The sequence below is a fragment of the Macrobrachium nipponense genome, chromosome 11 (genome assembly GCF_015104395.2).
Source record: "Macrobrachium nipponense isolate FS-2020 chromosome 11, ASM1510439v2, whole genome shotgun sequence".
NCBI classification, from domain to species: domain Eukaryota; kingdom Metazoa; phylum Arthropoda; class Malacostraca; order Decapoda; family Palaemonidae; genus Macrobrachium; species Macrobrachium nipponense.
Window position 1 is genome coordinate 82,586,921 of NC_061087.1, and position 17,500 is coordinate 82,604,420.

The 17,500-nt window shown below is 34.8% G+C and overlaps 1 protein-coding gene across 3 annotated transcripts in view; it reads right to left on the reverse strand.

Annotated features, from left to right (window-relative positions):
• Positions 1 to 17,500, reverse strand: part of LOC135206462 (serine/threonine-protein kinase BRSK2-like) — a 633,157-nt gene that overhangs the window by 103,527 nt on the left and 512,130 nt on the right. For all 3 annotated transcript variants that reach the window (XM_064237853.1, XM_064237841.1, XM_064237847.1), the window contains one exon: positions 11,419 to 11,504. In XM_064237853.1, the coding sequence (XP_064093923.1) occupies positions 11,419 to 11,483 (65 nt within the window). In that variant the 5' untranslated portion in view covers positions 11,484 to 11,504. The remainder of the gene's footprint in view (positions 1 to 11,418; positions 11,505 to 17,500) is intronic.

Here is a 17,500-nt window from a genome sequence, read left to right on the forward strand (position 1 = left end):
GCAATCTTGCCGTCCGAGAGAAGCGTGTGTGTGTGTGTGTGTGTGTGTGAGTCGGGAAACGTCATTGATTTCAGATGCACCGCGCTCTTCCGGATACACTGAAGAAGAAGAAGAAGAAGAAGATGAAGAAGAAGAAAAAGAAGAAGCCTTAGTCGTTGGATCTAATATTAAAGGAATTTACGCTATCCAGCACGAGAGGACGCGGCTCCTACAAACATACATACATACATGTCATAGATACAAGCATACATGTGCAGGAAGAATCTTATGCCTTCATTCTTGCAGTATTCATATACTGCAGGACATACTCGAGAAGACAGCAGCTTGAGTATGTCTTCATTCCAGAATAACTGACCACAAACAATGAAAGTATACAAAATATGTAAACGAAAAGTTTCAGCAGTAAAAGAAACAAGTCATTCAGACTGGAACGACAATGCAGCGTTTAACAAAGGGATAAAGAGAAATAACAAGTTCGGGGTAAACGTCATCATTAGACTAAATACCCAACTTTCATCATCTGGTTATATCAAATATACTGAAGAATATTCTAGTTCTAAACTCAGGCTACGGGACAGAAATTAAAACCCTGTGTAATTTCAACAAAATTTCAATGTATGAATAACATACCAAAATTTAACGATATATCCATTCGTTCGCCCATTAATAATTAACGTATTTCTACACAAAACTAAAAGCATGAAGATTTTATAGCGAATGCCAGCACTTTCAAATACATACATCGATAGAGGAAAAAATGAGACAAATCTCCAAAAACGTTAATTATACCTTTTGTAAACTATGTTTCCAAGCTCTTCATCAGACTGACCTAACGTTTCTTTCACTCACCACCAATTCTTCTCAAGATGGGAAACTAAATAGATAGATGCAGAGACGAACATACGAGCCAAAAATACGAGAGAATTATGGAACTTCATCATTTATTCCATAACTCCAGCCCAAAGGAATGATCTAAAAGATACGACATACTTAACCACGCCTCAGTCATCGTTAAAACGTTCCATTCCAGAACTCAGAAAACTGCAGACTGAAATTGAAACTGAAATACTATCCTTAAATTCGTGACTTTCTGAATTACACGGGGAGGGAGATTAAGATGCATCTATTCGACGACAGAATAAATCAAGAACATACTGCTTTTTTCCGATAGCAAATAATTTTCGTTATAAGACAGTTTTTTTTACAACATGAACTTATTATAAAAGTGGATGTTTTCTCCATAAAAAAATAATATACGGAGCATTTTCGTAAAAAAAAAAAATGAGGCTATTTGATATTTCCTGATAATCAAAACCCGTAAAAATAATGGCTGAGAACGTACAAAATAATTGCAATTTCATTATCTTAGGCGATTTATTGACTATAATATATATATATATATATATATATATTATATATATATATATATATATATATATATATATATATATATGAATAATTATCACATCACCGTGATTCATATAAATTATTCGAGCTACAAATGTCCTTAAATATCTAATTCGCTTTACCTCGAATTGATATATTTTTATATATGTAAACCGAAGGGAAATTTTTAGTTGATAACAATTTCGTCCCCTCATGGGATCGAACCACCGTCCAGCGGACAGGAACGAAATAAGGACGGTAACGTTAACGTCATCCTGATTTCGTCCTGTCCGCTGGACGGTGGTTCGATCCCATGACGGGACGAAATTATAATCAACTAAAAATTCCCCTTCAGTTTACATATATGGAAATATATCAATTCCGAGGTAGAGCGAATTAGATATTAAAGGACATTTGTAGCTCGAATAATATATATATACAATATATAGATATATATATATATATATATATATATATATATATATATATATATATATATATATATATATATATATAGATATATATATATATATGAATAACTTGATCACGAAGTATATAAACGTGATGCTAATATATTAATAAAGGTTTTTTTGCCACGAAGGAAAAAATGAAAAACGAGTTGGCCGAGTACTTTCGGTCCCTATTCGGACCCTCAGTAAAGGATCCGAATAGGACCGAAAGTACTCGGCCAACTCGTTTTTTCATTTTTTCCTTCGTGGCAAAAAACCTTTATATATATATATATATATATATATATATATATATATATATATATATATATATATATATATATATATAGATCACTCCAATCCTCAAGGCTAAGATTGATCAATTTGAGAAACAAAAGAAAGTAGAGAATTCTGAAGAAAGTCTTCGGACCGAACAGCGGCAGGGATAATGCATGAATACAGAATACAGTGGATATTACAATACGAATGACAATATTTAGACAGTGATCTCTAATGCGCGCGCACACCACATATATACACATACATACATACATACATACATATATATATATATATATATATATATATAAATACACACACACACACACATATATATCTATATATATATATATATATGTATGTATATATATATATAATATATATATATATATATATATATACATGCATTATGTATGAGTACACTGGAGCTTATGCTGAATATAACCTCTCTCTCTCTCTCTCTCTCTCTCCGGCTCCTGTCATCTCTGTCCTCATCTCTCTGCTTCACTCTCTCTCCTCTTATATTATTATATATATATATATATATTATAGTATATATATAATATATATATGTATGTATGTGATTATATATATATATATATATATATATATGTGTGTGTGTGTGTGTGTGTGTGTGTGTGTGTGTGTGTGTGTAGTACATATATTTTTACATATATTCAAATCATGTTGCTCAAGAAATTGGGAAATCGGAAAACTCCGTAAAGTTCTCTCTCTCTCTCTCTCTCCTTCTCTGCTCTCTCTCTCTCTCTCTCTCTCTCTCTCTCTCTCTCTCTCCACGGTTATGAGTGGTAAACTTATTTTCCATTTGCCAAGATTACGCATAACTCAAACTCGCATAGTTTTAAAGTCTGAGGGATGTAAAACATTTTGAAAAGAACCCATTTCCAATTTGCATTCCAAATATACGAGTATGAGAAACATCAAAATTTCTCAAAGGGATCTGCTTTATTTTGGCTTTGAGATGGAAACTCTGAGCCAATATTAAACTAATAAACTGAAACAATAAACAGCTGAAATTAACTCCTCAGGCAGACAGACAAACAGACAGACAACGTGAGTACTGGATGTGATTTTAAATCAGTAAAATTAACTTTTGTACTACCATCACAAGCTAAGTATAATAAACAAAAAGAAAAAGAAAAAAGCATCTACTAAATTATAATTCTAAAACGAAATATACGAAAAAGAAATATCAAATGTTGAATAAAAGGCAAAAAAGAAAAAAGGAAATAAAATAAAAAGAAAAAGAAAAGAAAACAAAGCAAATCCGTGTAAATAAGAGAAGAACCATCAAAGAGAGACCAACACGCCACGCACTTCCCCAACGCAAGCTGCATTTAATTACATGAGCAACGAGGCCATTAAAATGCTCCCGATTATTTATTCATGAGCTTTCATTTCGCCGATAAGATCATTCACGGGTGAGAGAGAGGCGGGCCGCCGCCACCGCCTGGTTGGGAGGAGAGCCGTTCCACAGACTCGACTCCCGCGCGACGCTGCGAGGAATAATTTAAATTCTTCATCTTTGGGATTCGCTGCAAAGGCTTATCCTGCTGCCATCTCTCTATCCTGGTTCTCTTTCATGGCAGGCCGCTAATAGACAGCGGATGTCCAGGTTTATTCCTGGTGGTTTGCTCTTTTCGTTGATTCTCTTGCTTTGTTTTTCTTCAGGAAACTGAACTTGAAGGAGTTCCGTTGCCTGTGATCCTTTTTGTTGTTTTGATGCTTTCTGCTCCTTTGCCCGTTGTTGTTGTTTTTTTTTTTATTTAAAGAAAGCAAGAACAAAAACACGACCTAAAAGAAGAATGTGCTTGTCTCTCGTGTGGGGCCGGGGGCGGTTTGTTTCCTGGTTTTCCGCATTCATAAAGATATCATTTGAAATTAGCACTTTTTGGTTTGCAATTATCTTTGTTTTCATTTGCCATTCATTGTCTACAATCCTGGATGGATAATACAATATTATCTTTACTGCAATTTTAAGCAAATATTCTTTCGATCGGGCTGATGCAAGCACTTGTGTTGTTCTTTACCTGTAGCCTTATAAGTATTTTCCCCAGCGGCTAAAAATAAATACATAAATAAAAGCATATCCCGGCACAACCATTTCCCTTTGGTGGCTCTACGTACTCATTGTAACCCACAGTGCCAAATTTTACGCACGTGCAAATCTAACGCATCTCATTATCCCCTAAGTAATATAATGGAATGACGACTAATTAGCTTCAACCGGTAGACGAAATTATCCAACTAAGACTGGCAAAGAAATGCCTACGCGTCCATCAAGATTAATGAGCAAACGGGTCATTATATGAAAACGCAACGAGATTAGGTCATTAAATGAACAATGCTTCGATGGGCTAATTACTCGAGAGGAGGCGATGCATCCGGTTGCCCCTGAGCCTTCAAATATCACATCCGGGCGATAATTAGTCTCCCGTGAATAATTAAGAAAAACAGTCGCGATTGTGCAGTGACTCGCTTTCGAAATTTACTTTCTCCTCTCCCGCTCTCAGTCCTTGGCTTTGGCCTCACGATATTAGTTTACAGAATTAAGAAGTCCACAACGGGCCACTCCTCCCAAACCAACCCTTCCCCTTTCAACGCCATACCACACTTTCTTGTGGTAAGCGTCTATCCTGGGGCTATAAGCTGTCTACATCTAGAAATAAGGAAACTAGCAACACTGCGATGGAAAATCATTGCTTCTCGCGTTAGCAACTGAAGCAGAGTCAAATCCAAATGACACACTAGCGCCTCAGTGGCGTGATCGGTATGGTCTTGGCCTGCCACCTCGGTGACCGCGAGTTCAATTCTCGGGCATTCCATTGAGGGGTCAGAGATGTGTATTTCTGGTGATAGAAATTCACTCTCGACCTGGTTCGGAAGTCACGTAAAGCCGCTGGTACCGTAGATGAACAACCACTGGTTCCATGCAACGTAAAAACACCATACAAACAAACAAACAAACAAATGACACACTAAGACCTTGGGTCCAATTTGCTGGACTCCTGGTTCTCATTGTAACAATGTTTCTATAAGCAAAGTGTTTAAAAACTGCATTAGAATGAAAATGCTGAAACATTAGTCACGTTTAAAACTGACATCAACAGTAAAATACAGCACAGCAATGGCTTTATAAAAATCATTTAGAAATACTTCACGTACAAGTATAATATTATTCCTTGCTTATGACTGTTACTGAGGTTTGTTTCTTTTTTACAAAAATCAATTTCAAAACTGACTCAACTTTCCAATTTCCATCCCCTCCCTTTCACAGCCCCTTCGGCACTGGAAATTATTTGTGATTCCTTTTCTGGATGGGATCCCACATTTTTGCAATAGTTACTTTTTGCTTTGAATTTTCTAGGAATTTTTTTATCTTTTCAATTATCTTCAGCTTCATATAAAAATTAGACCACACTTAAAAAATCAGCGTTTTCCTGTACTGAAATTTAAAAACCTTTCTATTTTGATTATCTTCTCTTTAATGCCATTTGCAAAGCAAAGATAATCTTTCATGCCCTTCTCTACACTATCTGATCGAAGTTTCGTCCTGTTGACGGTTAAAGAAATGTGACACGTTATTTATAACTATTGTCATCCACACAATAGAGACAAAAACTGAAAGCGAAAAAAATTAGGAAAAATGAAGAACTGCAATAAACTATATTATGAAATATGTACTACAGCAGCAGAATTCTCCTAAAGTGAAACATAACAGAATTTTAGACTCCCCCTAAAATGAAACTAGACAATCCCACGAGAAATCTGGATTCCCTCCAAAACTACAAACTGCAACCATCCCAAATATAGTACTAGAACTTTTGAATTCCCCTAAAATAAGAAGAGATAAAAAGTAAATCCCCAGAGAAATCCAGAATCCCCCTTCTAGTCGACGGCTGTGTGGCCAGCCCGAATTGGAACGGTGGCGATGCGGAGAGACCTTCTCCCAGCATGTCCACACCAGCTTGCATCCTGCAGTAGCCTGCATGTGACCCGTCCAGCGGCTCGATCCCCAATGAGCGCCTGCAATGACGAGGAATGTGCCACGCGTCGATGCAAGATCAATACCTATGCTAATCACCTGTTGGGCTCTGGGGATTCACCTCCTGGTAATTGGCAATTTCCCCTCCCCAATCCCTTCCTGCTCCTCCTCCTTATCCTTAGCTTCCCCCTCCCCCACCCTCTTCCTTCCCTTGCTCTTCTTCATCCCTATCTCCGTCCACGAGGGCCTCTATTCCCCATCCTCTATCCCTGACTTCCATCGTTTACCAATCTATATATAGTCCTCCTGGGAATTATAGACGCAGCATGTCCTCCTCCTCCTCCTCCTCCTCCTCCTCCTCCTCCTCCTCCTCCTAATCTCTTTGAGCGAAGTTGGAATTACACTGGGGCAATTCTGCAGTGTGACTATCATTGCTCACACGCGTTTCTTGGGATAAACATTCATACATGCATGCACACGTGCATTTATGAGCATGCCCATAAGAACACAAACAAACAAACATACACACATATATATAGAGATATATGTGTGTGTACACATTTACTTATTTTTATGCATTCATATTATCACGATATCTTAATTTTACCCATAAATCTTATTATATAAATCGCGATTGTACGGATTTATTACTATGGTCACATGAAGGGGGCTGAACCATTATGACTTAAATCGAGTGGGTCTGCAGCTTATAACAATTAGAATGATATGCGCAGACTATTGGAAAATGCCTGGGGGTTAACAGAGAATCTCTTAGAATTTCAGTTGTTGAAGGAAAATGTCTAAAAAATCTCAGACGGTTTTGGAGAAGATGGCGTAGCAAGAGCTCTAGAATTCTTAGATGGTTACGGATAACGTCTAGGATTCTCAGGTAATTATATATCATATAATCATCTCCATGAATCACATATGCCTCAATGCAATCTCTTTGAATCTCAAAAGGCGAACGAGAATCACAGTAAATTTCAGATGGCTTCAGAGAACCTCCAAGAATCACAAGAAATATCAGAAGGTTACAAAAAGACTAAATATCTTAGTTGATTACAGAGAAACTTTGGGAATCACTAGGAATTGCAATTAACGGCTTAGAACGGAAAGAACCTCGAGTAGGCACACCATATTCTTTGCAAGCTTGAATTTCAAGGCAATGGCCCCTTGGGGGCTGGTTCCATACGAATAGGTTTTAGATGGATGTTCTGTTAATGCGAATATTCTGCATAGAGATCCGCCCATGACTCAGCCTCTGAAGAATTATTGTAGTAAAGGATGTATGTATGTATGCAAATACACACACACATATATGCACGTGTATATATATATACATACATACATATAATATATATATATATATATTTTATACAGAAAATATATATGTATGTACATTTATTTCTTAACACTGGAGTCTAGCATTTTCTTAAATTTACAACAACGATTTCAAATTTCCATAAGCAATAAGTTCTCATCCTTAATTGCAAACGCATCTTATAACTGCTGATTGGTTTTTGTATTATTAGCGATAATCCCAGTGTGATCATCAGCAGAAGGATTCACCAACCGTTAAATCTCTTTTCCTTTCTCTTCCAGTCTGTGGGTGATAGAGAGAAGAGAGAAGAGAGAGAGGAGAGAGAAGAGAGAGAAGAGAGGCACTATGCTATATATAAGTTTATATATATATATATATATATATGTATGATGTATGTATGTATGTATGTATGTTAACTGAATCACGAAAGTTTGGAATGTGATAAATGCATAAATAAAAGTATAAGCCACGAAGGAAAGCGAAAGTGCAAGATCTTTAGACTCTACGTCCTGTCTGCTAAGTAAAGGACGTTGAGTCGAAAGATCTTGCAGCTACTCCAGTGTTTCATTTTCCTTCGTGTCTTATACCTTTATTTATGCATATATATACATATATATGAATTTTATGACATCACCGTGATTCATACACATACATCGAGCTACTAATGTCCTTTAATATCCAGTTCGCTCTACCTTGGAATTAAAATATTTTTATACATGTTAACCGAAGGGGAATTTTTTAGTTAATAATAATTTCGCCCCTCTGTCTAAAAATTCCTCTTCGGTTTAACATATATGAAAATAAAATATTTATTCGAGGTAGAGCGAATTGGATATTAAAGGATCATTTGTAGCTCGATATATTATATATATATATATACTATATATATTATATATATATATAATATATATATATATATGTGTGTGTGTGTGTGTGTGTGTGTGTGTGTGTGTATAACTGAATCACGAAAATATGGAACATGATTTGAAAGGAAAAAATACGTACCTGGAATCCAACACAATTGAAGAATTATTAGACCTATCAAAACAGGGTAAGGAGGTTTTACAAAAGATTAGGCCCAGCAGCTCAGAACACTATAACATGTTATAAAAGTTAAAACTCCATAAACTCTCATGTTGGTAAACCATAAAATTTTTTCAGGGTGAGAAACATTTTAACAAAAAATATTGGCCATATAGGATACATAGCAATAATATCTATAAGTATTATAATATATATATTATATATATATATATATTATATATAGATATTTACACACACACACACACATATATATATAATATATATATATATATATAGTATATATATATATATATATATATGGTAACTAATTTGTAATTAAGTCACTGATTTTAATGTTTAGGTCATTCTTGAACATTTTATTAATATAAGGGTCCACATTAATGTCAACCTATTTTTTCTTATAATAACACAATAAAAGTAATATTAATAAAAAAGACCTAAGGAAAACAACAACATTATAAATAAAATTCCATGTTTGGATTACCCCTCTTTTTATATAGGCCACTCTAACAAGGATTTAGAAGTATGAATTAACAGCATAAGTATTCTGTCAAAACTGGGCAAACATCCAATGCTATATTCATTAATTTAAGTAGAAACTCTCAAGAGGATAAATTGAACTATAAGTTCAGTAACTGCCAGAATCTGCTATTATGCAGCTTACTTCCAGTTGTAATTTTATACTTAGCCCTAGGATGTACTATTTGGACCCCTGTATGAGAAAATATTCAAGAATGACCAAAAAGATAAAATCACTGACTTAATTATAAATTAGTTACCTTATATATATTTTCTAAGTATTCATATGTTTAATATTTATCATTGCTTTTTTTTTTTATTTTCAACTTGCAAAAACTTTTATTGTTTACCAATTTGAGAGTTATCGAGTTGTAACTTTTACATGTTTTGGTGGTCAGTCACCTATTTTGTATAATCTTTTTATTGTCTTGTCCCTGCTTGTGAGCTGCTGGGCCTGATCTTTGGTGAATCCTCTTAACAATGTTTGGATAGGTCTACTAATTCTTCAATTGTGTTGGAATCCACGTATATATTTTTTTCCTTTGTGATTCCCATCTGTCATTTATACGAGCTTTCTTTGTAAACCTATTTATATATTTCTTCAGTCTGCTAAGTAAAGGACCGATTCGGGAAGGCCTTGCAAAAACCCACCGTTCTCTTTCCTTCGTGATTTTTCTTTATATATATATATATCATAATATAATATATATTATTCTCTATATGTATTTATATATATATATATATATTATATATATTATCTATAATAATATATATATAGATATAGAGAGAGAGAGAGAGAGAGAGAGAGAGAGAGCCAAAAGCAGCCATGAGAACTGCACTATGCTAAATATAAATAAACTTAAAAGCTCTGTGTAATGGAACTGGTCTTTCGGGCTATTACCCCTGATGGTCGCAAACACCTATTGCCATAAACATTGTGGTGGTTCCATTTGACCCACCAGCATCTATTAAATAACCGTTATGATGCAAAAACTGTTTCGTAACGCTTCGTGTAACGAAGTAAATTAGAATTTATGAAATACATCCTACATTTCGGTATGCAAGGGACTGCATTTGGAGCGAAACCAAACAATGTTTTTTTCATCAAGTTTTTCATGAACAAATGTGTCTTGCATTCATTTAAATTGGCACAGCTTAACAAAAGAAGTGGTCGGGATTTCAATTCTTAACTAAAAGACAGATTTTTAAATAACTTTTTTTTTTATAATGAATTCCTAAGAAATATCTGGGTTGCATTTCTGTGGGAGGACGAATTACTTAAACTGATGCAAGATTCAATCCAGTAAGCATTTTTATAAAGCATTTCACAGGTCCAACTGCACTCAACCTCTTTGGGAGTACTAAATGGGTTGAGGTTTACAATATGGGAGGTGTTTACTATTAAAGTCTTCATATTCAAACTGAATCAATATCACTGAGAATCTTCTGCACCTCTTAGTAATTACACTTCATGAACGATCAAGAATCAATTTTAATTTGATATTCTCACCGATTTATTACTTGCTATTTTCAAAAGCTTCCCCTCTTCACGTACAAAACGGCTCACAATGAGTAATATCAAATAGTTAGATGAAATTAATGCAGAGATTAATCAGATATCTTCACATTCAACAAGAAAACGTTCACGAGCCCCATTTACAAACTTATCATTGACATATTTCCGCATTAATTTACTTTTACGTTTATACTATTCATCATTCTTTATAAAACCGAGCCTTAGGATACAAGCCGTTTAAACAATATGCATAAAAACCGATTTGCATGAATAATCCACAGTTTTCGACAAATATACAATAATTATTATGAACACAGTAATAATGACACGCGATTATTGAACCTAATCTAAATTCGGTATTTAAAAAAAAACTACTGCATCACCCCTCATAACACAAGAAGAATCCCGCTAGGGAATTGCTTTGAATTCCGAAACTTGAATGAATTAGCTTAATAAAAAAAAAATCTGTTAAAACGAAAGAAATGTGTAAACGGTCACTTGCGAGTGCATGGAGACAAATGCTTTAAATTAAGCCATTTCAGGTGGTTGTCATATATATACACAAATACATACGCATACACACGTGTACATACAAACATGAATAACTGCACACAACATATAGTGTGCAGATATATATTATATATATATATATATATATATATATATATATATATATATACATATATATATATATATATATATATATATATATATATATAGATATATATATATATATACATATATTAATATATATATATATATATATTAGATATAGATATATATATATATATATATATATATATATATATAATACACACACACACATATACTAGATACACGATTACAAGAAAAGCACACGCCACACAATAAAAAAAAACATTTACAATGGGGTACTTACAAGTATTTTTTATTTTCGTAAACATCATATAACCCTAAGACGTGCGGATGCTCTATCAATTTCATAATAGCTATTTCTCTTTCAACCTGAAAAAAAGGAAGAAACGGAAATATTAGAGATGGGATAAAAAGTAATACATTTAAAAATGAATATATCTTAAAAGAAAACCGAGCATTTTGCCGTGAAAGTTTATAGCCCTAATACAGGCCCCAAGCTGAGATAAAAGGTGGAGGGAGGAGTGGGAGGAGGGGAAGGTGGAGGGAGGTGGAGGGGGAGGGGGGAGGGAGGAGGGGGGGGGGGGGGAGGAAGGGGATGAGAGGAGACTGAACGCAGTGTAAACGTTTCTGCCACGTACGACAGCCAAGTCTTGGCGAATGCATCGTGAATCTTAATGAGGCCCAACAGTAAAAGTGTAAGCAAAGAATACTGAGGAGAAAGGGATATAACTTCCATTTGTTTTTCCCCCTTTATATACATCTTGAACACACGTAGACATCTATAGGGTGTGTCCACACTACCATAAAAAATATCATGAACACATGTCGGCAACTTATCGCACTCATATTTCAAACAAGCTGGATACAAGTCAACAGCTTATTGGTAGTCTTGACTAGTTTTTATAGGAGTAAAAAATCATAAACACACGTCGGCTACTTATCGCGCACCCATAACAAACTAGTTGGATGTAAGTCAACAACTTACTGGTAGTCCTTAATGGCGTTTGTGTGAAGAAAACATCATAAACACAAGTTGACAACTTACTGCACACAGTCAACAACTTATTGGTAGCCCTGAACGGTGTTTACAAGAGTAAAACATTATCATAAACACACGTCGACAAGTTATCTCACAAACAAGTTGAATACAAATCAAAAACTTATTAGTAGTCCTAATCAATCTTTACACAATCAATAACTTATTAATAGTCCTAACTAATATTTACACAATCATCCAGCAATGGCCAAATATTCGTTTTCTACTTCCGGTCGTCGACTCGTTTTCAACCTGTTTCTGATATGTATGAGATAAGTTGCCGAAATTGTTTGACATGTTTTACTGTAGTGTGGACGCCCTCGTAGATAAGTACGTATGTATGCATTTATCCAGGTACCATCAAAATATACAAAAGCTGCCGTCAATGGCATCCATCTCCTAAACATTTATGAAATAAAAACAAGGATCCATTTATTATGCTCCTTTGTATTCTTCTCTCCAGACCAAATATAAATCTCAACGCAAAAAGAATTCCGTGTATTTCCGGCAAATTAAGGTTATATATTACCCTAATTATTCGGGCCAGGCTCATTTGTATTCCTTCTGCCCCGGGTAAAATTAACACTAATATGCGGGACTCTCATAATAGTCGCCAAAAACTACGCAGTGAATACTCTAATATACATCGGGGCTAATGGCTATTTATTTTCTGCGCGAGATAAAGTATGACCTCTGTTTCTCTTCTGATACAGAAAATTTCCAGTGCTTTTTTTTTTTACTTGATTTTAAAAATTCATACTTTTACATTTCCTGTGATAAAACATTTTCTGTGATAAAACAGTCTGTGAATTATCAAGAAATCTGTTAAAAGTTCTGCATTCTATTAATTCATAAAACTTAAAATTCATGTAGAGAAAATATACCGTGATGTGTGTATATACTACATATATAGTATATATATATATATATATACTATATATATTCATATATATAATATATATATATATATATATTAATATATGTATAAAATATATATATATATATATACATAACATATATATAATATAATAATATATATATATATATATTATATATGTATATATATATATATTATATTATATATATATATATATATTATAGATATATATATATATCTTATTATAGACTATATATATACTATCACGAACAAAACACCAGAAGTTAAATGCAAAGAATGAAAGTTGAGATGCCACAAAACAGACTAAAGAAAATACAATCCTGACATCATACCCAAATAACCCTTCAATATGTGTAAACATATTTACCCAGTTTCGGATACAGTATTATTATTATATTACTATTAAATTGAAGGGAAGCTACTAAAGAAGAAAATGTCCTGAAATGAAAAGAGTACTTCAAATTAGCAGGTGGGACTACCCGCGCTTACTTATCAGTTATTATCTTAATACATTTATTCGGGAAATTGGATTAGCTGTCCTTTCCCATCTATTCCCTTAGCATCCATCCACCCAAAACATCCAACAAAACGTGCTACACCCAAGTCTACTACAATGTGAGCCCTAAATCTAAATCGACCTGATGAATCGAGCTGAATCCCACAAAGCCAAAGAGTAAATCGCCAGAGAGGAAATTCATTATACATCTGGCAACCCTCGCGTCACTCTTACTTATGCAAAAGGGGATTCATTATCATACTCCCATTAATCAAATTCAAAAGCCTCAACATAAAAGGGAAACGGGAGGACCCCTGGCTGAGTGCGGCTATGCATCTGACTTTTTTTTGGAGGAAAAAAAGAGTTTCCTGTGGAGGAGAAAGAAAGTAATTAGTTGTTTTTTTCATATATTTTTATTGAGTGTTGCAGAGTCTAATGCGAGTCTTTTCCTCTCATTACTATCAATATTATTAATTTTTATTATTATTATTACTAAAGAATAAATTATTTGCCTGTGAAATCCACTAATTCAGTCTGCCTTTGAAAGTCGAAGACAACTTTTCACCATGGTATCTCTCTCTCTCTCTCTCTCGCTTTATTTTCTTCTCCTTCTCCCTTAAAACCCCCCTTGCAACCCCCCCCCCCCCCCTCTCTCCCTGCCCCAACCCCAAGAGACCATAAAAGCAGACCGCCACCACAACATGCTTTAAGGGCTCCAACCTGATCGATATCCGCCAGAAGTTTCGGATGAATAAGACCGAGGCGTTTGCATATGTCTCCCGCCCCTACTGTAAGATGTTGATTAAAAGTGGCTCTTTTGGAGGGAAGGTAGATCTTTAGCCACACGCTGAGAGAGAGGAGAGAGAGAGAGAGAGAGAGAGAGAGAGAGAGAGAGAGAGAGAGAGTCACACGCCTAGAGAAAAGAGAAACGAAGGATATGCAGCTTCAGTAAGTAGAAACTGGGAGTAGTCATACTATGAAAAAACAGGAATGAAATGCACTTAAAAACATGAGAGAGAGAGAGAGAGAGAGAGAGCGAGAGAGAGTGAGAGAGTAGAGAGAGAGTGTCACCCTGAGATAGACTAAGGATATGCGCTTCAGTAAGTAGAAACTGGGAGTAGTCATACTATGAAAAAACAGGAATGAAATTCACTTAAAAACATAGAGAGAGAGAGAGAGAGAGAGAGAGAGAGAGAGAGAGAGAGAGAGAGAGAGGAGGGGGGGAAATAGTCACACGCTAAGAGAATCGAAGGCTATGCAGTTTCTGTATGAAGCTGGGAATAGTCATATGGTGAAAACAAGAATGAATTGTGCATATAATCGAGGAGAGGAAGAAGAGAAAGACCACGAGGAACACACGGGTGGGGTAAGGATTAGAGAGAGGAAAACCAGGGAAGAGGGTCAAGAATGGGATTCAGCACAAGAGGAGGAGGGAGGAGGAGACAGAGAGATTGAGAGAGAGAGAGAGAGAGAGAGAAATCACTTACAGCAAGAGAGGGAATATATTCTTAAAAACAAATTCCAATTTCAATAATGAATTTCTTTAAAATGCCAAAAGCTGGCACCGGTACATTGTCAATAGTCAGTTTCAAAGTCTGGCAGCGCCCACTCGTGCAGTTAAACTTACCACTCTCTCTCTCTCTCTCTCTCTCTCTCTCTCTCTCTCTCTCTCTCTCTCTCTCTCTCTTCACACGGAAACAATCATAACTAGCAGGTGACGGGAGTAAGTTCTTAACAGTAGTAATAATATAATACAACCTAACTTGAAACAACTACGTATACTTCTCCAAAATTGTTTCCCTGCTGAGAAAGGAAACTCGATCTTTCCACTTTTTTCACTTCAATGCGGTCAAATTATGTGAAACTTTCCTCTGACAAATTAAGTCCGATAAAAGAAAGAGAGGAAGAAAAAATATATATATGAGTGTAGACAAAATCCACGAACGAGGGAAAGACAAACGATGGAGTTCTGCAAGGCCTTTCGACTTCTCGCCTGATTAGTGTAGACAAAATCCAGGAATTTTTCAGAGCAAATTTTCACATAATTTGACCGCATTGAAGTGAAAAAAAGTGGAAAGCTCGAATTTTTTCTCAGCCGTCCTCTTAATTTCGTTGATTTTGTCTTTATTTGTATATTAAACACGTTCCATATTTTCGTGACTCAGTTGTACACACACACAAACACACACATGTATATACATATAGTACTAATATATATATATATATATATATATATATATACATATATATATATATATATATATATATATATATATAGTATACATATATATATATGTATATATATATATTATATATATATATATAGAGAGAGAGAGAGAGAAGAGAGAGATTCTCTCTCTCTCTCTCTCTCTCTCTCTCTCTCTCTCTCTCTCTCTCTCTCTCAATCTTGAATATCATCATCGAAACGATGACGACGTTAAATTCGAGAAAGACTCGAATTCCTCTGCCGCGTCAGGAGCGACAAGACAAACATGAACCACCACAGCAGGCGGGGGACCTGATCGATCGTCCTGGTCTCTCTCTCTCTCTCTCTCTCTCTCTCTCTAAAACTTTTGGGCGAGTCCTATACAAGTAACCTTTGGGCTGTGATTTTCACGCCCGAACTGCCGCCAATGGTTCCTAATAATTGGGTAGAGCGATCTAACCCCCGCCCCCCACCCCTCTGGCGATCCGTACACATTAAAAGAAACACTTCGTTATTTTCTCCAGACTCCTTTATAAGTAACTTGCTTGCGTTTTTCTTTTCTTTTCTTTTTTTTTTGTGGGGGGGGGGGGGGGGGCGGGGGCAACGAAAGTTCCGTAGGCTTAACATTCATTTGCCGTTTCATTCCCAATGGAGAATTTTTTTTTTTTTTTTTACATTTAATGTCATGCAAGAAACGTTTTATGTTTAAATTTTATTTCTCAATTACAAACAAAGTCACGCTTTCATTATTTCTCTTTATAAATAATGCTACTTTTTTTAAGGTAATAAAAGTTCCGTAGGCTTAACACATTCATTTGACGTTTCTTAACGAAGGTTTTTAACAAATGATTACTTGCAAGGGAAATTTTAGTGTTTGTTTTTCTTTCATTACTACTCATAAAATTATACATTCACTATTTTCCTTATTTTTCATTGAAGCTTTTTTTATTTTTAATCTCTTACAGGAAACTGCTTATAATTGTAATTTCTTGCATCGTTTTTTCTCCTTACTACTTCATAAATAATGCTTTTTTATCATTATTATTATTTTTTTTAGCCTACAAGAACTCAATAGGCTTATGGTCATTCGTCGTTTCTTCCTCAATGGAAATTTTTTTTTACATTTAATTTCTTGCAGAAAACTTTTTATATTTAAATTATCTTTCTTAATTACATAAATAACGCTGCGATTCTTAAGGAAAAAAAAAAAAAAAGGAGTTCCGTAGGCTTAACGTTCATTTACCGTTTCATTCTAATTGAATCTTTATTACATTCAATTTCTTTAAATAACCGTTAGTGTTTGCATTTTCTTTCTGAACTACTTACAATTTCATGCTTTGGCAACACGATCTACACCATCCACCGATTACTTGGCGTTTATCAAAAAAAAAAAAAAAAAAAAAAAAAAAAAAAAAAAAAAAAAAAAAAAACCTTTAGGCGAAACTTTTGCTTCCCTCTGTTCCTCTCCGAGTATAACGAGGGTACGAATTAACACCAGACCCTATTGAAGGTGTCATGTGTATGTGAGAGCGGAGGTACAAATCTGATATCCCTCCTCACAAGAAATAAATGACTAGAGAAAGCAATAAATGCACAAAATATATATTCATCAAGCACTGAAGAAATATACTAGATAAAATCGTATTATGCAACAGGTCCTTTGTGATATATAATTGAAGCATGAATACTCATCTGCATTAAACCGAATAATCCTTGGTTTCGAAGAAAT